The sequence below is a fragment of the Brachyistius frenatus genome, unplaced genomic scaffold, assembly GCF_029030835.1.
Source record: "Brachyistius frenatus isolate BFR_SWC_R1_liver_20210118 unplaced genomic scaffold, ASM2903083v1 Contig_44, whole genome shotgun sequence".
In the NCBI taxonomy this organism is placed as follows: domain Eukaryota; kingdom Metazoa; phylum Chordata; class Actinopteri; family Embiotocidae; genus Brachyistius; species Brachyistius frenatus.
In genome coordinates this window covers 615,405-637,569 of record NW_027210643.1, presented here as the reverse complement: position 1 = coordinate 637,569, position 22,165 = coordinate 615,405, and the positions used below count along the sequence as shown (strand labels likewise).

The following is a 22,165-nucleotide window of genomic DNA, read 5'->3' as shown; positions in this document are numbered from 1 at the left end:
ATGGAGCCGGCCTTCTTCACCAGTTTGTTAAGTCTGTTGGTGTCACCGGCTCCAATGGTGCTACAGTACAGTTCACTGGCCACAACAGACTGGTAGAACATCTCCAACATCTTGCTGCACACATTGAAAGATCGAAGTTTCCTCAAGAAAAAGAGTTTACTCGTCCCCTTCTTGTAGACAGCATTGATGTTGGTCTTCCCGTTCAGTCTGTTGTCGATGGAGACACCCAGGTACTTGCACTCCTCAACCATGTCCACCTCCTCTCCCAGAACTCTCAGCGGTTGTGGAGCCGTTGTCTTCCTCCTGAAGTCGACCACCATCTCTCTGGTCTTGGCCACGTTCAGGAGCAGGTGATTTCTTCCTGCCCACTCCAAAAAGTCCTCCACTACTGCCCTGTACTCGTCCTCCCGTCCATCCCTTATACATCCTACCACTGCAGAGTCATCAGAGAACTTCTGCAGATGGCAGGACTCTGAGTTGTACTGGAAGTTAGTGGTGTAGTATTTCATTGTATAATAATTGTAAAAAAAATAAAGGTTACTACTTCACGGATTTCACCTATCACGGTCTCTATTTGGAACGTAACCCCCGCGATAAACGAGGGTTCACTGTATAAGGTGAACAGGAAGGGAGACAGAACAGTTCCCTGTGGAGCTCCAATACCACTGACCACCGTATCAGACAGCACACTGCCCAGACGGACAAACTGTGGTCTGCCTGTCAGGTAGTCAATGATCCAGGAGACGGTGGACATGTCCACCCCCACCACCTGCAGCTTCTCACTCAGTAGCAGTGGTTGGATGGTGTTAAATGCACTGGAGAAATCAAAGAAAGTGATTCTCACAGAGTCACCGGTTCCATCCAGGTGAGACTGAGCTCGTTGCAGCAGGTAGATGATGGCATTGTCCACTCCCACACGAGGCTGATACGCAAATTGCAGCGGGTCCAGAGAAGATTTCACCAGCGGCCTGAGGTGTGCCAAGACCAGCCTCTTCAGCACCTTCATCACATGAGATGTGAGGGCAACCGGTCGGTAGTCGTTGAGGCCAGATGTGTCTTCTTGGGGACAGGAACCAGGCAGGACGTCTTCCACAGCACCGGGACTTCCTCCTGCTTCAGGCTCAGGTTGAAGAGGTGTTGTAGGACCTCAGCCAGCTGGACGGCACAGGTCTTCAGGACCCTGGGGCTGATGCCGTCAGGTCCTGCAGCCTTGCACTGGTGGATTCTCTCCATCTGTCTCCTAACCTGGCCAGTCGTCACGGGGGGGGGGGGGTCGAGGTGTCGATGGTGGAAGAGCCCTTTGAGATTGAGGGCTCTATGCAGTTCACCAGGGGGCGCAGAGGGGGAGGGGGGAGGCAGCAGATGTGTTTGGGAGGTGTGGAGGAGACAGATGAGGGTGGTGAACTAAACCTGTTGAAGAAACAGTTAGGGTCAAGTCAGTCAGTTACGGTCAGTCAAACAGTCAGCTGATGGAGGAACGTACACAGCGATAACAATGGCGGACGAGAACTCCCTCGGCAAATAATACGGGTGCATCCCCACGGCTAGAAGTTCAATGTCCGGGCTACAGAAACGCTCCTTCACACACACGTGGTCGGGATTGCACCACCTCTCGTTCACATAGACTGCAATCCCTCCACCTTTCTTCTTGCCGCTCCGAACAACGTCTCCGTCCCCCCGAACAGTCCTGAAGCCGGGTGCGGCCGCACTGTGATCCAGGAAATGTGAGTGCAGCCATGTCTCGGTGAAACACATGATGCTACACTCCCGGTATTCCCGCTGGGTCTTTACCAGCGTGCCAAGCTCATCTGTCTTGTTGGCCAACGACCTCACGTTCCCCATTAAGATCGCCGGTACCGATGGTTTGTATTTCCTCCTTTCCGCCTTTAGCTTAGCTCCAGCTCTGCAACCCCGACGTCTTCTCCGAAGTTCAACGGGGATCTCAGGCCTCGCTCCGGGCAGCAGCAGCGCGATCAGCTGATCACAAGAGTAAACAATAACAGTGCCCCCATCCAGAAACGTGGAAAAATTACGGTCCACTTTTTGAACTGTCTTCCAGAGCACATTATTCTTGTGTGTGTTAACTTAACACACGAGAGAAAGAAAAAAACAACTCCGAAGAGGAGAAAGGCTTAAAAAAATACTAATAACAACACACTCGGGGAGGGGAGCTGCTGCAACAGGCTGCCGCTAGCGCGGCGCCATCTTAGCACTAACAACAGGCCTGCAGAGGTGTTATCAGCCCCCCCCCCAAAAAAAATGTTATACAGTGTTCCTGAAGGCTGGGCGGTGCAGGGCAGATATGGTCGAACTGACCTGAGAGTTTATTATTGCCTTGGCAAAAAACAGTTTTCACTTTTAAATCAATCTAACGCGGAAGACGCAAGCTCTAACAACTTATCAAATTTAAACCAGACTCAAAGGCGACACCGAGATTTCTTGCACGGGAACGTACATTTTACGAAGGGGCCTCTGGTCTGTAGGAGGGTTCAGTGACATCATGCTACATTTTATTGCAGTAAAACAAATGCACCTGTTTTTTTAACAGTGATATCCTCAGAAGTCCTCAAACAAGTTCATGAAAAAAAGTAGATCCCATCGAGCTTTTTTTTATATATTTGGACAAAAAAGAATTTTGATCCTCTTTGAGACAATGCCTACAGATGAATGTTGTATACTTGAACATTAAGACAAGGAAACGTATCTTTTTCAAAGTATTATTAGATGTATGATGCACTATTTGTCCATGAAAAGAGTAAGTCGCAGTAAAGTCCATCATTGGCCTTATGAAGCTAGTATTGCCTCCTTTAGCAGAAATAACATTGGTGTGCTGAAATTTTTGAACTGTCTTTCAGCCCAAATCCCCTCAGTTAAAAGATATGTGAAGGTTTTCTTGAATGCATACTGCCTGTTTAAAATCCCTTCAAAACATTTCAATGGGTTTTAAATATGAGCTTGTTTTTTGTTTTTTTTTTGTCATTTATTGGTGGATGTGTTGGTGTGCTGAGGATCATGATCTGGTTAAAAGGTCACTTCTGGCTGAGCTTCAATTTTCAGACAGATGGCCTCAGACTATCATCAAGCACTCTTTGATATGGTGCGGAATTCATAGCTGAGTCAATTCATACAAGCTGCCCAGTCCCAGAGGCAGCGAATTAACCCTCAACCATTATATTACCACCACTGTGCTTCACAGCTGGTCTGAGGTTCTTCTCCTTGATTCTTCTGTCCAGAGCACATTATTCTAAAACTTCTGGTCCTTGCCTGCATGTTTGTTGGTAAACTGAAGTTTTGCTCTAATGTTATTTTTCTCAAAATGTATACAGTCTCTATGTTATCTGAGTACCTATCTTACTGTTTTGAAGAGGTTCACATGTTTGCTTGTTCAAATGTGTTAAAAAAAAATTAACGACATCCCTGATTATAAAATAGTGAAATATAGCATGTAATGAGGTTATAATGGCACAGTTAGTATTGTTACAACGTTGTGACAATAAAGGGAATTAAATACTTAAAGAGGAAAACATAAATGCACCAGTTGTCTCACTGTTGAATACTTGTCAACCAACCGAACCCCGTATAAAAAGAATAAAATAAAAAAAAAAAAACAACGGTATGAATTTAGTGCTATAGGTGATAAAAGATAGCCTACCTGTTGCCCCTGGAAACATTGCCTGTCTGGTTTGGTGATTTGACGACACTGTATATTCTATTGCAATGTTGAAAATCTAGGCAGGGCTGATTTATGGCAGTTTTGTTATGACATTTCTGGCCTTAATGTGATTAAGTACTTATGGTACCTCTAGTTTTGTCTTTTTTTTAATTCAAAATTTACTATTTCATACTATCACTAGATTAATTCATATTTATGTGGCCTTCAAATACTCTGCACTAATATAAAAAAGTGTTAAGCAAATCAGTTAAACTTTTTTCCAGTTCCATTACCACTGCACCTCTGCACAGTACAATACTAATAATACTGGTATTCTCCAACATTACAGTGTCCTATTTAGGCCTAATACTTTCCCAGTATCTCATACCAAGTCCCAGCCTCTCCAGTTCCATCTCCTGTTGTTAAATCCTGCCTTATCAGGGTTATCAAGTTTTCAAGCCCAATAGTTTCAGGTATTACACCCCACATGCTTTTGATATGTGTTGAACCAGTCAGACCTGAACAGATAACAGGTTTTATTATTTTTTTTTTATTGTTCTATGGGTCCAAGAAACTCCCTTGAAAAACAACAAAACACAACTTCTGTAAATTATATAAACAAATAACACTGGTAAGTGTATACACTGCTTTTATCGACATAATATATATATATATTTTTTATATGGCATGGCTTAACAGACAAAACTTTTGTTCAAATGTTATCACTGAGTTCACACATTTTCTGTAAAACGTTTTCCTGCAGTTCACTATTCAAATGAAGCACGCGTTACATTTCCTCCTCATATTACGCAGCTATAGGTAGGGCAATGATTCGTTGAGCGGGAGCTCAGTCTCTCCCCCCGTTGGCTGAATGGTACACGTCAGCAGTCCACAAGTTGTACCCAATATGTATCATAGTCATATCATCCTCTTCCTGGTGTTGAGCGTGTTGACACATTACAACTGGTTTGGGTAAGTCAAATTAGCTGCGAGTTAGCTTTTTCTAACTCTAACCGCTTAAATGAACGTAACTTGTATAAAAGGCTCACTTACTCCGTTCGCTTTGTTCTGTGTTGTTGTTTTTTTTTCCACACAGGTGCTAAAAATCAAGCGGTCGGAGCGGCAGTTCGGCAACTGACACGGTTTCTGGTGGGGAGACAGCAGCGTGAAAAGGAAAAGCAGCCGTCGAGAAACACTGGCCGCTCTCTTTGAAGCGCTCGTCACGCTAGGTTGGACTGTTTAGAGGAAGAGTCGCACGAGGAAACGATGTACGAAGCAAGTTTACGACGAAGACGCGCGTGATAAGGTGAACGAGAGCCTTTGTTGTTGTGGCGACTCTGAAGTCTGCTTCTACTGAGAGAAAATGAGGTTTCGGCTGCTCAAAAAGAATCTGCTCGCGCTGCTGGGTGTTTCCGTTATAGTTGTGACTCTCTTGTTTTCCACACGTGTATTAATAGTTTCTGATAATGACACAAGTGGACCCCCAGTCCTTCAGGTGAACATGGTGAAGTTTAACTTTGGCTCGCCGTCAGAGTTGACTCAGTCTGTTTACAGTGGCAATTACAAGCAGTGTGTTCACAATGCAGACAAGTTTCCAGGGGAACCTCAACTGGTGCTGGTGGTCCAGGTCCACAACAGGCCCGAATACCTCAGTCTGCTCATCAAATCACTGGAGAAAGCTGCTGAGGTCCACAGCTTTCTCCTTATCTTCAGCCATGACTATTTTTCAGAGGAAATAAACTCAATTGTGCAAGGGATAACTTTCTGCAAGGTACTGCAGATTTATTTCCCTTTCAGTACTCAGCTGTATCCCAGTGAGTTTCCTGGGCAGGATCCACGAGACTGCCCTCGAGACATAGCCAAGGACAACGCTATCAAAACAGGATGCCTCAACGCTGAACACCCTGACTCCTACGGACATTACAGGGAAGCCTCCATCACTCAAACCAAACACCACTGGTGGTGGAAACTGCACTTTGTGTGGGAGCGAGTGCAGGCCATGCAGGGCTACAGTGGCTTTGCAATATTTCTGGAGGAGGACAACTATATCTTACCAGACTTTTTCCATTTTTATAAGTCAATGATAGAGTTCAGGAAGAGCAGCTGCCCCGACTGTGACATGCTGGCTTTGGGTAACCACAATGACCTGGCTGATTTCACCAAACAGACCAATAAGGTGTTGACCACTGGGTGGATGTCGACTAAACACAACATCGGCATGGCCATCTCCAGGGAGGTGTACTACAAGCTGATGGGCTGCAACAACGAGTTCTGTACCTACGACGACTACAACTGGGACTGGACTCTGCAGCACCTCTCGGGAACCTGCGTATCGAAGGCCCTCAAAGTGCTGGTAGCCCAGGGCTCCAGGGTTCTCCATACAGGGGACTGCGGTCTTCACCAGAAGCAGAACTGCAGGCCAGAATGGGCCTTGCAGAGGGTCGAGGACAGCCTTCAAAAAGCCAAGGAGGGCCTCTTTCCCCAGTCTCTCGTCCTTAACGGTGCAGAGGCAGCGGAGCACAAAGCGCACATGAAAAATGGAGGATGGGGAGACGTTCGAGATCACATCCTATGCAAAAACTACGCCAAACGCCTTTGAAAGCTTGCCTTCCGGGGCAGAAATGTTCACTCGTATTCTGCAGATGTGCCATCTTTAACAGCTTTTCAGGGTTTTAGAGGCTGTGATGGGTTGGGTTTTTTGTTTTTCCTCTCCTCTTGCAAGGTCTTCTATGAAATGAGACCAAATCAACATTAAGCATTTTGAACACGGTTCAATTTGAGTTTAAATCTTTTATTTTTTTATTCACCAAAGCTGCATCAGTGCCAAAGCCCTTTCGGATATATTTCTGTTGCGTTTAAAATGCAAGCTCGGTCATGCTGTTCAATTTCATGTCACCAGGTTTGTTCTTCTCTGGGTGTCTTAAAAGCCAAAACATTAGAGTAGATTTAGTGCAGTGATGCAAAATGAGAGAAAACTATATATATATATATATATATATATATATGTGTGTGTGTGTGTGTGTGTGTGTGTGTGTGTGTGTGTGTGTGTGTGTGCGCGCACAGGAGAATTTGCATTTTTTTTTTTAAGCAAATCTATTTCCTTGATTAAGAATGCTGCACATGTTGTTTACTCTGTTAGTACACAAGACGTTCACCTTTGTTAATGTGGTGTCATGCATGGCTTTAATCAAACTTTAAGATACTATGTTTTTTTTACATGTGCTTTTTATGGTACGGTTTTAAGTGCGACAACAAAAAAAGGCACATGTAATGTACTCGTAGGTTTAATCAAAAGGTGTTTGACAATCTTCCAGTGTAACAGGAAAAGTTGTAGTTTATATAGCCGCTGTTTCTTTTGAAGCTGACCATTGAATGATTTTGTACATGCATTGGAATTTGTGTTACTGAATGCAACTGCCACTTTGTCTCTTGTAATAAGGGGCGTTGGTTTTTTTTTGGTCTCATTTAAAAAAATTTTTTTTTTAAGGTGATGTTGCCAGATGCCACTTTTTTTTTTTAATCAGTCCCCTACTCTCCGTCGTATTGATCCCTGGTAACAAAAACAGGAGCTGGCTCAATATCTCTTTTCTTTTCTTTTCTTTTCTTTTCAAAAAATGTTTTTTTTTTAGGAATTTGTGACTGTTTGCTGTCTTGCAAAAAAGTGACCTTTTGGAACCGGGATTTTTGTTCTGCAAAGCAAACATCAGGGTCACCTCTGATGCTGCATTTCTGTATTTGCACCTTCTTTGTTGGCAGAAGGGACTTTGGGATGTGACATTCAAATAAGAACAGAATGAGCTACATTGGAATTTTGTAAAAAAGAAAAAAAAAATGCTTCCTTCTGTTCCACTATTGCTCAAGTTTCCTTTTTGCAGTGTGACACATTAAGAGGATTTACATGAGTGTAATAATGCTTTTGTAATTGCCTTTAAACTCACCAAAAGTGCCTTTTTGCTGAAAAGCTTTTTCCAAATGAGATTTTAAAAGTGCACTGATACAATTGCTATTGACCAAGTACTTGTATGACTTATATTTGTCCAGGTAGATATTTTATGGTAATGCTCTTCATTAGATAATGCTCATTTCTCCCAAATCTTCACTCTGTAGTTGAGTAAAATGATTGCAGCGCTTGTATCAGGTGTCAGTGTCCCCAGATATGTGGTTTTATCACATATTAATGCACCTCAATGTGCCTTTTGGAGATTTCTGATATAGAAATATAAAATGAATGTTATTGTGAAATAAATTCAAACCAATTTTTTTTTGTTGAAAAGCACAATCACCTCTTACAGAACATAGCAAAGATGACCCTTGTAAAAACAACAACAACAAAAAAAGACTATCAAGTGTGTGTGTGCATGTGTATGTGCCTATGTGTATGTGTGTATGTTTATGGGATGTTTGATGGTTCCTTGGTTTTTTTTTGGTGTTTTTTTTGGGGGGAGGAGGGGATCTTTGTTTTTGCTTGTTTTCTTGTTTCTTTCTGATCATCACTTGAAGTAGCCTGGCTGTATGTTGTTCACTCTAACGTTTACCAAATGGGAAAATAAAAGAGAACATCAATTTTCATTGTTTTTTTTGTAAATGTCACATATTTTAATATGTCCTAAAAATAACTCAAACTCTAGGTAGCTGAAAAACCTTTGAAAACATTTCCTGGAAATAACTGACAAGCAATATGCCTAACTGTTTTTTTTTTAATTTTTTTTTTTTTTAACAAACAGTATTCAGTACATATTCAGCAGATACACTTCCAGCATGCTTTAGGCATCACATCGCAGGTTAATGTAGTTTCAAACAATGACCAAAAGTTGTCTCAAGTTAGTGTGTTTGGCTGCTCTTTTTACTATTAAAACCCCAAACTAAAGAGAAGCTGATCTTGGATCCGAGGTATTTCCCGTACGCACGTCAGGTGACTGAAACGTGCTTTTCTATTGGTCAGCTGCTGCGCTGTGTTTATTTCCGGAAGTAAGTTGTTGTCATCCTTAGACTTTCCATAAGGACTATCAAACCTTAAATCTACACCGCCGCACCGACAGGTAACCAGGGACAGCTCGACTGTCTTAAAAACAATCACAATTCATATGCTTAATATGACAAAAACGCAGTTGTCGCATTGTTTAAATGAATCATGTTTACGTTTGTAGATGTAGCTACTGTTAGCCGTTAGCTGTCGCTCACCGTAGCTTACGTAATGGACTACTGTCTACAACCGACAGAACAAATACGAATTTAATCAGCATTTATAGCTGCCCGAAGTGACGTTAGAGGATTTATATAGTTTCTGTTTGGCAACGTGAGTTTGGGTCGGGACAACAAGTGCCTCGTAAGAGCGCTAACACGACGAGTCGTAGCCACAGTGTCGGTGAAATGACGTTAGCCGTGATGACACTTTTGCTAGCTCATTTTGGTTATTTGATAAGTGACACGTATAAATGAATTAGTTAAGTGGGAGGTCATCCACTCTGTAAACTACACGTCGTATATGTCAGCCCCAGGTGCGTAACGCGTGTATCGTTCACCCTCCCCAGGTGTGTCCTCCTCACCCACAGGATGGCACATTGGTTTCACAGAAACCCCCTGAAGGCTACAGCGCCGGTCTCCTTTAATTTCTACGGGGTGGCCGGCAGCCCCGCCGCCAACAAGATATGCAAGTATGTCCGCATTGTCTTTGTGTAGCCTTCTCACCTCCTCCCGAGGAGATATACATCATACTGTCATTTGATCGCAGTCACCTCTCTGCACGATAAACTGACGGTGGGTTGTTTAGATTGTAAGCAGACCGAGGAGCGTAACGATCCGCGTAACACAGAGGATCAATAGATTGCTCTTTTGCTTGACCCACTCAGTGACCTGCGGACCACCAGGGCGAGACTGCTGGAGATGTTCACTGACGTCACCTGCAACCCCGAGATCATGAAAAATGCGACGGATGCATATTTCTCCCTACTGCAAGGTCGATTTACGCACATCTTTGGCAAATGTGTTAATTTTTCATCTCTTTTGAGCGTGTCAACCTCAAAACACAGAGAGTTGCCTGGTAGTAGCTCAGTCAGTAAGACCTCATGCTGTTCAAACAAGGCGTTTGGTTACGGTTCTAGTGACGATCCAGAAGTTTTGCAATGTACCAGATGAGTAAGGCTGAATTTTAATGAAGTGATATACAGGGCATCTGTATTATTTCCAGTTGCTGAAATAGTGCAGCCATAAAAACACTCAGTGTAAATAGCTCATTACTTGAGTACACAGGTGGGACAAGTGGGCACAAAAACACACTGACATGGCGGAATAATATCCATTTTCCAATATTAAGGGGAAAATTAAAGAGGAAAATTGATGTTAAAGGGCTGGAAGCCAGTTAATTATACAAATATGTGTCTCATTTGTGCCATGTCATTGTCTAAAAACATGGCGATTTACCAAATTAACTGCAAAACATACTGATTTAAATAGTTTGAACATTTAATAGAAAACTATCTTCACTTAGTGGAACACAGTTTATTATTGTTAATTGTGTTTCTCTTTGTTTGCCTTCTAACATTGCATTCATTTTTTTTTTTATTATTATTTTGCTTTGCACCTAACCAGCTGCTTCTCTTGTTTCAAACCATCGGTTTATAATACAATAGGCTTTATTGTGTCCCTGGATGGAACCACACAGGAGAACAAGATGAGGTTCATCCAGAACTTCAAGTGGACGGACACTTTACAAGGAAACACACCGAGGTAAAAGTAAAGAGTGAATACTTTTAAGTCTCATAGTCAGTGGAAGCACTCATCATTATGGAAAAATTCAACGTAATATTTGAACGGTGAAGTGATGCACGAGCTTAAAGACCACGACATGTACCGTCACTCTCGACAACCTACGAGGCGCGATGAAAAAGGTCACAGACGGTCTTTGGTCCCACAAACGCAGCGCAGGAGGGAAGCTATGAGCAAGTATTCCAAGTTACATCGCTTGATCAACATCAGCGCCTGTGTTACACATGTTTTTATGAGCACTGACAGGTGCACATTTGTGATTTCACCGTGGAACTGAAACCAGACCAGCGAGTGAACGTGAAATTTTATATGTAATTATCGGGGAAGGTGGCCAAATGTGTTGAGAAGAGGTGATGGGGATACGATACGATCGTTTTCGACACCCTGTGAGTCGGGCGTTGTCGCGGTGGACAATCCACCATTCAGCTCATTGCTGTGTTAAACTATTTGTTGACACCTCGAAGATGAATTCACGGTTCAAATCCCCGTGAATGTCTTAACCAAACCTGGCTGCGTTCCTAACCTGATGCACTGTCTCTGGTCTTGGACCGTGACGTTCTGTATTTATCAAAACTCAAATGCCACTAAAAGCGTCTTGCCTTGGCTCATTGATTTATTGCTGTTGGCTTTCTGAAGCATTCCACGAGTCTCTGTTGCCGATTTCATGTGTCTGATACAATATTTAATGTGCGCTGTCTGCTCAAGTCCATGGTGCATTTTGAAATGTGCACCTACCAGTGAAACTACGGTACGGATGTCGATCGACTTGGAATCGACTTGTGACAGTTTCTCCTTCCGCCTGCTGCGTGAACATTACGGTCCTACGCTCTGTTCAAGTGCAACAGGAACAGTCTCTGAACTTTGATTCAGGAATTCTGAAGTGAGAAACTCTGGCCAGAGTTTTAACCTGGAAAAATACATCAAGACAGGAATGAACTGTTTTACTTTTTGTTGAAATTGAATGGCAGAAGTGAACGTAGACATACACTCTCTGGTGTTGGGTCATATCCAGCGTGACAGTCTTCACACCGACCATAAGCTACAGAGCTTATGGTTGGAACAGTCCAAACACCTCATGAACTATGTTCAGTTACTACCTGGTAAAAGTCGGACAGCAGAGTCAGTGTTTTTGTGGGTGGCAATTTTCAATCTTGGTAGCACTGACCTGCCACCGTCTCTCCTTGCTGTCCTCCCAGTGCCCAACAGGATGCCATCTTTGAACTGATCTCTATGGCCTTCAACGTCGCCCTCTGGTACACCAAGTTTGCCTCGAGACTAGCAGGGAAGGAAAAGTATGTGCCTTTTTTGTTATTTTTGTTTTTACCATATACTCTCCATCCTCTTTTTCATTATTATTCAGACATACATTCATCTTCGTTTTAAAACTCTACATTCATTTGTTACTTTGAGCTATTCGTGATGCACTGACTCACACGTTTTATCTATTTAATAGCGTAACGGAGGCGGAGGCAAAAGATGTTCACCGGAGCTTGAAGGCTGCTGCCGGAATATTCAAAAATCTCAAGGTAAAGCAGACGTACAGACAAATTCCTTTAAACAGTGACCATGACGATCACGGTTTCTCCCTTGGTCTCGTTCCCCCATCCAGACTGAACACACTGGTGCTGGTCAAACCCAGAGAGAGAGCGGATACAATTGTCCAATCGGTGTAGTCAACTCTGCTTAAAACATTTAGGACAAAACACAAACCCTTCGGAAGACACGACCCTCGTTGAGATCGCCACCATTTCTTACATGTCACGAGTAAAACAGTGAAAAGATTTATGACATATTAAGTGTTTATATGCCTTTTTGTTTCGGCAGGAGGTGCACATCCCTCGCCTCATCACCCCGGCTGAAAAGGGCAGAGACCTGGAGCCAAGAGTGATCGACGCCTACATCATCCAGTGTCAAGCAGAAGCACAAGAAGGTAGCTGCACTTCTCTGGAAATATAAACTGGAGTTATATTTGAATAATATGAAATTTACATAAATGTTAGACTGCTGTCTGGTACTATTTTTTTTTTTTTTTTTTCATTAAAGCTGCAACCATCTAGTAAGTTCAGAAAATGATATAACCTTATTGTAATGCAGCTTTTATTACCAGGAAAGTCAACACCGATGCTATATCACAATATTATGATGTCCAAATCTAACATCCTATCTAGTCCCATACCGATCTTTGTTAGAAACAGATCAGCTAGTTAGGACTTTGTTAGGACTTTGTGAGGATACTTTAGGGCTTTGTTAAGACTTTGTTAGGATATGTCAGGACTTCGTTAGGATATGTTAGGAATTGTTTCTGCTAATCCATTGTGCTCTGCACGCGTGGGTTTGAATCCCATCCTCGTCGATAACTTTTTTTTTTTGTTGTTTTTTTGGTTAAGCTTATTAAACAGCACTATAGGTTGAACGTTTACAAAATTACAATATTTTACTTTCGCTTTTTGATATTGTGCAAACATCTATGTGGCTCTGACACACAAGACATGCCTGTACATTCATTATTGTTGTATTCATTTCCTTACGCATAAGAATAATTATTTTTAAGTTGATAATCACCATCATCATCAATCTGTACCAATATTTCAGTTCTTTTCTGTGTCTTTATGTCTCTTTTACAGTGACAATTGCCAGAGCCATTGAACTGAAGCACAATGCCACACTCATTGCAGCTTTGGCATTTGAGACGGCAAACTTTTATCAAAAAGCTGGTCAGTATTTTTACACATGGTTTTAGCATGACTGTAAACTTGTTACATTACAAGTTCAATTTAGGTAATAATTTGCTCTTTTTAGAGTCCGAATGAAACTGGAGATTTTGAGCCGATGCCGATATCAATAATGACATAAGGGAGTAAAAACATTTTGATACTTACAAATCAGCTGAAATATCACAAAAGTATATAATGGAGGCAGGATATTTAACAGTCTTATGATAAAGTTACTTGTCCAAAATTATGTCAGTGCTGTGAAACTATGAACGGAATGTTATATTTATAAATAACTTATAAATAAAAAATGCAAATACAATAATTTCATAAATACCCCCAAGCCTCTTTTTCTGCCTTATGTCCTGTACATTTTTGATATGGAACAACATATACGTTGATACCAATATATCTGTGGTAGGCCAGTAAAATTGTCCAACCACTAAATTGGTCTGACTATAGTCCCAAAGCCATTCCCATTTGACTACGGGTTATTAAAGGTGTTTTCTGTCTCTCCAGACCACACGTTGAACACCTTGGAGCCGGAGTGCAGCAGCAAGTGGAGGAAGTATCTTCAGCTGAAGCAGCACTTTTACATGGCTTATGTAAGTTCCTGCACATGTTTGCAGCGCTGCGTTTGATGAAAAGCTCTTCTCTTTACAAAGACGGAAACAAAACAAAGAAATCCTGCTCCTAATGACACCATTTAACTCTGTTGGCAGGCGTACTGCTATCATGGACAGACGCTGCTGGCGAGTGACAAGTGTGGCGAGGCTATAAGATCCCTCCAGGAGGCAGAAAAGTGTGAGTATATCTACGTCTTGGACATGACGTTTGTTTAATGTGTTTTAAAGCACAGACCGTATGAGTGTATTTCTACCCGTGTTGATTTTAATGCAGTCATTGTGTTGCCACAAGTCAATCAGCTGAAGTTCACATCACACAGAAGCCTGTTTTTGCCCTCTGATGAATGTGTGTCTTGTTCACGTTAATTTGTCTGTTAACTGCATTCTCCAGCGAAACTTCACACCGCGCGTTTCTGTCTGCCGACTACGGCACTTATTAATTGTCTGCTCACTCGAGTTCAGTGTCATATAGTCGAGGCACAATCAACACTGCGCGTCCCCACACAATTGTTTCCTGTGCGTTTGCTTCCTGTGCGTGACTGCAGTATTTGTGAACACATCGTGAAATGAAGAGTGCGAAGCTTTGCGCTCGCTTACGCTTACGCTCCTCTGCTCTCCGGGTTTCCTTATGCATTGACACGAAGACGTCTCTCCGTGTAGGTTACTCCCGTGCTGAGGCGCTGTGTAAAGAGTATCGTCAGACCAAAGGCCCGGGCACCACGGCCAAACCCTCGGAGCAGCTCTTCTTCCTCAAGTTGGGCGGCCTCATCAAAAACACACTGGAGAAGTGTCAGAGGGAAAACGGCTTCATGTGAGTCAGTCAGAGCAGCCAGATGCGTGCCCGCGCACACGCACACGCACACGCACACGCACACACACACACACACACACACACACACACACACACACACACACACACACACACACACACACACACAGATTCTGTACACATTAGTGGTCTTTAAGTGGCAGGCGCAGTCATATTTTAGTGGAAACATTTCTGTATTTAAAATTTGCACAGTGCTGGATGGCTTTACTGAGGACAGCTGATAGTGTTTTTAAATTAAAAAGCTATAATAACATGTATATTTGGTCATATTTTTCACTGTGAACTGATCATTGTACATTCACGCAGATTTTGTGTTTAGTATATTAAAAGAAGACGGTCACGTTGTCGGATCAGTCAGCTGTGTCATCTGATTTTCCCAAAAGTTAACAATCACTTCAAGCTCATTTGAAAACATACTACAATAATAACAATAACAACAGCAGACACACACAACTTGTTCAGGTTAACTTGAGCTGCTTTACAGTAGTAACTAACACAAAGAAAATATCTCACTTTAAACCTACTCTGGGGGACTTTTAAACAATGCAAAGCTGATTAAACCCATCACCACCAGTTAGGTGCAGAGTTGCTTGAATTTCATAACCGATGCAGAAACGCAGCTGAAAAATGCATAAACAAGGTTTGTTTTTTTACACGGTTCAGACCTGTTAAAGTCCCGTACAGAAAGCCCGCCTTCACCGGGAGAGAAACACTAATTATTATTATTAATATTAATATCAGCAGAAATCAAAAAACAGTTATGCTAAATGTGAATGAACATGGATTTTGTCTAAGATACTGAAATAAACTAAAATAGATTTACTCTCAAGCATATACATAAACGGCATCATGTTTGCCAAGATTTGTATTAGTATGTTTTGGAATTATAACTTTAAAACCGTTTGGGATAGAAATCGGCCACTTGGTCTTTGTGATGGTCTCTCAGGTATCATTCTCTCTTACAGTGTAACATTACTGACTGTAGGTTATATTATTGTGTTATGTCTCACACCTTTGACTGCCTCTTGTTTGTCTTGGAGAGCTTCTTTAAGAAATGTCAAAATGAACTTCTATCACAGTGCAGCACTGTTCTGATGTGATTTCCAGTTATACCACATCTCCTTGCACTACTGATTATACTTCTTTTTTTTTTCAGCTCATTTCCTGCTTTGCAGTGTGAAAGTCTTCTTTTTTCCTTCAGTAACATTTTTGTAAAAGAAACAATTGAAGCAGAAGAGGGAGCTTTATGTGGTCATTTTAAGAGTTATTTATTATTATTATTATTATTAGATTATTCTAATGATGAACTTGTGAACAGGCAAAATTCGTCAAACTGAAACAGTGACTTTGGACAAGTTTATGTTGTTAATAGTTTGGTGAATCTGACTTGGAGCTCTCACCTGATGAAAATGTTCTGTACAATTCATGGTGTTGACCCTTTTCATTTGACTTTACATCCTATATATTCTTAAGTCGTGAACATATTTGAGTGAAATTGTAAAACCTCTTTGAGCTTCAAAGTTCCTCTTTTAAACTTTTGAATTATTCCTCAGATACTTCCACAAGGTCCCAGCTGAGGCGCCCCAGCTGGAGCTGAAGGCGAGCTACGGCCTGGCTGAGCCAATCTCCTTCGAGCTGCCGCCGCCCAGCGAGCTGTGCACTGCCGAAGTGTATGCCACCTTCGACCTGACCAAGGGTGCCAAAAACGACAAGGTACTACAGGGATGACTGTGCAAACACGTAACTAAAAGTTGTGAGATTTCTGATTTTGTATTTCTTCCCGATTGCGTGATTGTTTGTTCACTTCCAGGCTAAACCCAAGGACGAGGAGGTGAAACCGGTGAAGGAGCCCGATCTGAAGCCCCAGAAGGACACGGGCTGCGCCATCTCCTAAACTCACTGCCTCTTCAGCCTCTCGCTTCACTCCCATCGCTTATAATGACGGCATCCATCCTCCTTCCCGTGTAAACCTCCGTAGGGGAAAAAAAAAAATATATATATATATTTTTTTTCAATATTAATCCATGGTGTTTTACATTTATGCTGAAACGTGTATTGTATTTGGGTTTGACAGCCAGTTCAATATGACAGTATGAGGCCACATGAACTCTTTCAGGTTCTGGTTAGTAATCAGCTGAAAGTTTTACTTTAAATCAGAATATGATGACGAATATGCCTTCGGGGTGATGTGGTTTTATCAACGGTGCCTTTGGCTGCAATGTAAACCTGTTTGCCGTGGCCCCTTACACAAGTGTCTGGTTTTTATCCTTTCTGATCCTCGAGTGCTTTGGCCTGATTATAGATAATCAATACTCGCAACTGGAATATTACATATAAAATACGGCTCTATAAAAAAAAAATGTAGTAGTAGCATCCAATATGATCAAAAGCTGCAACTTATAACAAACATTTATCACTACATAGAATCATACAATCAGCCTGTATACCGACTATTAACGTATTTTTTTTAAATTTGTTTCTGATTGCGTCTTGAAGAAAAGAGTTTTTTTCCCTGAGATTCCTCATAAAAAACATTTATGATTAACAGAAATGTAAATCCACAGTGGACAGAACAGACAACGTTGTACGTGTTACTGCTGGTGAATCTGGTTTGTCGTAGCTGTAGAAGTTTACAATCACTCGTTCATTTCGATCACACGACGTACGTACTGTAGTTCTTTTTTTGTACATGACATGACGTGGCTGTTTTCTACTTTGTTCGTTTAAGGAGGTTTTATTACCGGATGAGGACGGAATCATTCTTTAACATGAAGGTTGTGCATTTACAGTTATTATCCCTTATAATAGTAGTCCTTAATTTATTTCAGCTGTTTTGTAATTATCTATTAACAGACAACTTAAAACACTTGAGACGGGTTTAAAGTGCTATGTAACTCAAATCACATGTTTTTGATTGGTGTTGATTTTAATCGGTATGTTTCAGCTGAGACATCAGACAGATACATAAAACACTTCCTCTCGTAAACTTTTAAGTTGACATAAATAATCTACTACACATCTACTGAGCGTAAGTCCCTCCCTTAAATACACAGATCGTGGGCGTAACTGTTTTGAGTTGGGAATTATTTTACCTCGCCCATGAAGAGCTGCGTCACCCTCCCGCTTTCAAAACAAAACTCCAGTCCAATGAAACATAACTATGAATTGCTGAAAACTTGTATAAACTGTAATATACTGCTTATGTGTATTCATTTAACCCACATGTATATTTGCTTACCTAAACTAAACACAAAAAGTTAAAAAAAAAAAAAACTCGCTCATTTCTTTCAAGCACATTGAACCGTCTCTTTATATTCAGTTGTGCAGGGATTCAGTTGGTTAACATGTAACATCCTTGCAGTTTGAGACGCTAATGATTGACATGTAGTTCATAACACGCTAAGGCAACTGTTGATCATCGGGGTGTGACATCATCATTACCATGTGCACTCTTGTAGCTCCTTCCTCCTCCAATGGTGTCCTTCATGTGAAACGTATTAAATCATCCAAAAAAAAAAACCCTCACTTCTGTCACATCTTGTGTTTGTATATCTCAACATGATTAATGATGAGTCGTAGATATTTAAGAGATAGTCAGCATTATCCTTTTTTAAACATATTTAAGGAGCAGTCCACAAATTACACACATAAGGATGAACGCAGCCTGCGAGAGCTGTTGTGTCAGTTTAAGAGGAGCTTTGTCAGGCAGAAGAAACAACCCTGAAGTTGGAGACGTGGAGTTTAAAAGGCATGAGGCGTGTCCCAAAAACATCAAAAAATGAAGAATAGTGCTGCTGTGTCGGTTGTAGGAGGCAAAGTCAGAAATGATTCAGTTATTGATTCTGCCACCATGCTCATGTGTAAGCAAAACTAATTACGTAAAAGAAACAACTTAACAACCGACTTGGTTTCAATGCATAAAAACTGCACTACCAAAAGGTCAAGCACAAGTTAAATACTGGAACCACTTGAGGTTTATACAGCTTCAATTGTCAATAAGCTTCCACATTCCACACACCAGCACCACCGCACGAGTCCAACCCCTCCTGCCCGAGAACGAAAGTGACAACATTGCAGGTCGTAAGGCTTGCACTGCTGTCTTTCACGTCTCAGGTTTCAAGACTGATCCTGTGTCCTGTCGTTGTTTTTGTCCACGAAACAAGAGTCGGCGTGGATTCACACACAGTACAACTGTGACATGTAAAAAAAAAAACAAAGAAGAAAAAGAAGCTTCACTGCTGCGACAAAGAGAGACTCACATCAGCTGGAGAATGAACGACAGACACCAGGAAGTAAGTGTTGTAATAATTATTGCAAGACAAACAGAGCTGTTAGTTTAGGTTGTGTTTTCGGTGAGTTGAATTCCAACAGCTGTTTGGGACCATTTTTCAACTTTCTGGGGGCCTTGAGGTGAGGAGGGCATGAAATAAAAAAGCCAAGAAAAAAGCGACGCGCTTGGAGACACATGATGTGTCTCTCGAGGAAGAGAGTTGAAGTAAAAGTAAACATATTTCAAATGTGTTCAGACGTTAGCAGACATCCACCAATCAGAGTTCGGGGGTCCTGCCTCCTCCAAAGAGAGGAAGATCCTCCACTTCTCCAGCGGTGAAACTCTGGAGGTGGAAGACAGTGAGGAGGAGGAGGAGGAAGAAGAAGAGGAGCAGTCGTCAGACAGAAGTCCCTTCAAAGAACCTGCAGAGAGGGTTTGGAATCTGACTCCGTGAGCAAACTCATGTTGGATGTCAAGTAGCAGTCATGTCATGAGTTGTATTTGTCTCTTGTTCTTCCCAGACTAGGTTCTCATTCAAGGCCATGGCCCTTCTAGTTGGGAGGATTTCACTGCTCAGTATGTAGTGTGACAAGTGAATTTAATTCAAGTAAACAGAATAAGTCAACTGGGCCTGATTTTAGCGGGATGTCTAACTTGAGTCTCTAAATCTTTTGTTTTCCAAAAACTAGCTTGTGATTTCCTCGGAGCGCGACTTGCTGGTGCACTTGGACTCAATGCAGCCAAATACCAGTACGCCATAGATCAACATTATCGTGATCACAAGGTAATATGTACTCAAATTCTTAAAGAAAAAGAGTAATGTCAACAAGCAGACTATGCTGTATCATCTTAGAGACGTTCGCCTACAATTGGAGGGATTTTTCAAAGGATAAATAGGATCAAATTAAATAATTTAACTGCACACTTGCAGGTGTCAATGGATGGTTAGTTCCTTGTTTTTCATTTTCTGTATTTCCTCTATTATCCTCACAGACAACGAGTAACAGGGGCGAAGGTGACCTCGTGAAGGGACAGGCAGAGATGACCCACCTCACTCCCGGACTGGATGGGAATCATTATGGAGCTACCGGAGATTCAAGCTGCGCTTCTGAGCCCACAGAGAGCTGCGGTGAGAAACACCTGGAGAGGAAAGAAGGACGTCACAACAGAGGCTATGAGGCAGATCAACATCACTTGAAATAAAGCTAAAAAAACAAAACAAAAGGAGAGCGAAAAAATGTGAAAGCCCCATGACGCACTGTGAAATAATGTATGCTTCTATAAAAAGTAGCAGGGTCGGGGCTGTTTGTATGGCATGGCAATGTTACAATATAACTATGTGAAGACAAAATTACAAACTAAAAGATTTCACAATGGCACTACTGTTGTACAGCTTCTTTGCAAAGTCACAATTTTGTGTTTGTGGTACCTTAAAACTGAAATGAATACAACAATAATGAATGTACAGGCATGTCTTGTGTGTCGGAGCCACATAGATGTTTGCACAATATCAAAAAGCGAAAGTAAAATTTTGTAATTTTGTAAACATTCAACCTATAGTGCTGTTTAATAAGCCTAACAAAACAAAAAAAGCAAATAAAGTTATCGACGAGGATGGGATTTGAACCCACGCGTGCAGAGCACAATGGATTAGCAGAAACAATTCTTAACATATCCTAACGAAGTCCTGACATATCCTAACAAAGTCTTAACAAAGCCCTAAAGTATCCTCACAAAGTCCTAACAAAGTCCTAACTAGCTGATCACTTTTCTGTGCCTCGACTACTGTAAAAGAGACATAAAGACACAGAAAAGAACTGAAATATTGGTACAGATTGATGATGATGATGGTGATTATCAACTTAAAAATAATTATTCTTATGAGTAAGGAAATGAATACAACAATAATGAATGTACAGGCATGTCTTATGTGTCAGAGCCACATAGATGTTTGCACAATATCAAAAAGCGAAAGTAAAATATTGTAATTTTGTAAACATTCAACCTATAGTGCTGTTTAATAAAGCCTAACAACAAAAAAAAAAAAGCAAATAAAGATATCGACGAGGATGGGATTCGAACCCACGCGTGCAGAGCACAATGGATTAGCAGTCCATCGCCTTAACCACTCGGCCACCTCGTCCTGGATATCGGTATGCACTATCGATACAATTTTCAATATCGCCTAAATACGGACGGTACAGGAAACGATCGCGTCGATACTTAACTTTTGTTAAACTAACTGGGTCAATGATTTTGTCCTCATTAAGCATGCTAGTTTAGCTTTAGCAGAAATTAGACTAAATAGCCTGTGCTAGCTTACCGGCTAACGACACTGACAGGATAACATCAAAACGGCTGAGACTGCACGAACCTTCACCTGCCTGTGTCATTATAAATGTACCGTTTACCACTCTTAATCTCTCTGGAAGTACCGCTCTCTTCTTTTCAGCTCTGCCGAACCGAATTCTGTCGACTCAGCCTCGAAGGTCGTATTACGTCACAATATGTAACATGTGCGTCTTTCAGGTTCCTCACGAAGTGCTGCGCTGGTCGTAGCTCAGCCGGTTCTTCGATGTGATGGGTATATACCTCCCTCTCTACACATATACTATCTTTATTTGTCTTTATTTAAATGTTCCAAAACTGCATGTCTCGTTAAAAGTAAATATGATTTCGACCCATCGCAAAGCCCTCTTTTTTTTTGGCGGGGGGGGGGGGGGGGGGTAGGAGCGAGAGGAGGAGTCCACGACAAGGAGCCAGTTACATTACGTTAAATATGGGTTCTTTCCAAAATATTCATCCACAATCATGAAATAATGAAACGGCTGGAAGCAGTAGTGTATGAAGTACCTGATAGGCACACTAAAGTAAAACTTCCCGATACAGTACTTAACCAGAAAATAACTTTGGTAAAAGTCAAAGTCACTTAAAAGAATTCTATTTTTACCGTACTTAAATATCAATATGAATGCACCCGAGTAGGCTATATAAAGTAAAAGTAAATGCTGTTATTTAAAAAAAAAAAGAGAAAAAAGCAAGCAGTCCAATTTTTAAAACTCTTATAAACTTGGACCACAGCAGCTACAAGTGTAAATTAAGATGATTGTTGTTCAGTTGATGCTGTGACTCATGTCAACAACTCACCAGCCCTGCTTCTGTGCAGTGTGTATCATTAGGCCGTCAAATGTATTTTGAAGTATGACACTAAAAAGCTTAGGGAAAATGTATTGGAGTAAAATAATTTATTTTATTAAGGACATTTATTGGAGTAAAAGTAAAAGTTGACAGAAATAGAAAAAGTAAAGTAAA

At 41.4% G+C, this 22,165-nt stretch overlaps 4 protein-coding genes and 1 non-coding gene across 5 annotated transcripts in view; 4 read left to right on the top strand and 1 right to left on the bottom strand.

Moving 5' to 3' along the window:
- The window catches only part of disp1 (dispatched homolog 1 (Drosophila)), a 389,371-nt gene that overhangs the window by 167,607 nt on the left and 199,599 nt on the right, over window positions 1–22,165 (top strand). The window lies entirely within an intron of this gene.
- On the top strand, window positions 4,579–8,097 carry LOC138623506 (alpha-1,6-mannosyl-glycoprotein 2-beta-N-acetylglucosaminyltransferase). Its single transcript, XM_069703058.1, has 2 exons — window positions 4,579–4,624; window positions 4,749–8,097. The coding sequence occupies exon 2, from the start codon at window positions 5,016–5,018 to the stop codon at window positions 6,249–6,251; it is 1,236 nt and encodes a 411-aa protein (XP_069559159.1). The 5' UTR covers window positions 4,579–4,624; window positions 4,749–5,015; the 3' UTR covers window positions 6,252–8,097.
- On the top strand, window positions 8,607–18,023 carry brox (BRO1 domain and CAAX motif containing). The gene is made up of 13 exons (XM_069703055.1): window positions 8,607–8,691; window positions 9,184–9,306; window positions 9,502–9,608; window positions 10,282–10,378; window positions 11,614–11,709; window positions 11,871–11,943; window positions 12,242–12,347; window positions 13,042–13,131; window positions 13,648–13,733; window positions 13,851–13,932; window positions 14,415–14,565; window positions 16,137–16,296; window positions 16,394–18,023. The coding sequence occupies exons 2-13, from the start codon at window positions 9,206–9,208 to the stop codon at window positions 16,475–16,477; spliced, it is 1,233 nt and encodes a 410-aa protein (XP_069559156.1). The 5' UTR covers window positions 8,607–8,691; window positions 9,184–9,205; the 3' UTR covers window positions 16,478–18,023.
- On the top strand, window positions 18,634–20,077 carry LOC138623505 (protein FAM177B). Its single transcript, XM_069703057.1, has 5 exons — window positions 18,634–18,875; window positions 19,110–19,286; window positions 19,375–19,429; window positions 19,543–19,637; window positions 19,847–20,077. The coding sequence occupies exons 1-5, from the start codon at window positions 18,855–18,857 to the stop codon at window positions 20,054–20,056; spliced, it is 558 nt and encodes a 185-aa protein (XP_069559158.1). The 5' UTR covers window positions 18,634–18,854; the 3' UTR covers window positions 20,057–20,077.
- Window positions 20,915–20,996, bottom strand: trnas-gcu (transfer RNA serine (anticodon GCU)). Its single transcript has one exon. It is a non-coding gene; the product is annotated as a tRNA-Ser (tRNA).

What these genes read in the sequence shown, in the direction of transcription:
- LOC138623506 (XM_069703058.1), top strand. Translation starts at nt 5,016, where the DNA reads ATGAGGTTTCGGCTGCTCAAAAAGAATCTGCTCGCGCTGCTGGGTGTT.
- brox (XM_069703055.1), top strand. Translation starts at nt 9,206, where the DNA reads ATGGCACATTGGTTTCACAGAAACCCCCTGAAGGCTACAGCGCCGGTC. An exon ending in TCAAGCAGAAGCACAAGAAG is followed by an intron (nt 12,348 to 13,041) that starts GTAGCTGCACTT and finishes TCTCTTTTACAG; the next exon opens with TGACAATTGCCAGAGCCATT. An exon ending in AGGGTGCCAAAAACGACAAG is followed by an intron (nt 16,297 to 16,393) that starts GTACTACAGGGA and finishes GTTCACTTCCAG; the next exon opens with GCTAAACCCAAGGACGAGGA.
- LOC138623505 (XM_069703057.1), top strand. Translation starts at nt 18,855, where the DNA reads ATGAACGACAGACACCAGGAA. An exon ending in TCAAAGAACCTGCAGAGAGG is followed by an intron (nt 19,287 to 19,374) that starts GTTTGGAATCTG and finishes TGTTCTTCCCAG; the next exon opens with ACTAGGTTCTCATTCAAGGC. An exon ending in TGGGAGGATTTCACTGCTCA is followed by an intron (nt 19,430 to 19,542) that starts GTATGTAGTGTG and finishes TCCAAAAACTAG; the next exon opens with CTTGTGATTTCCTCGGAGCG.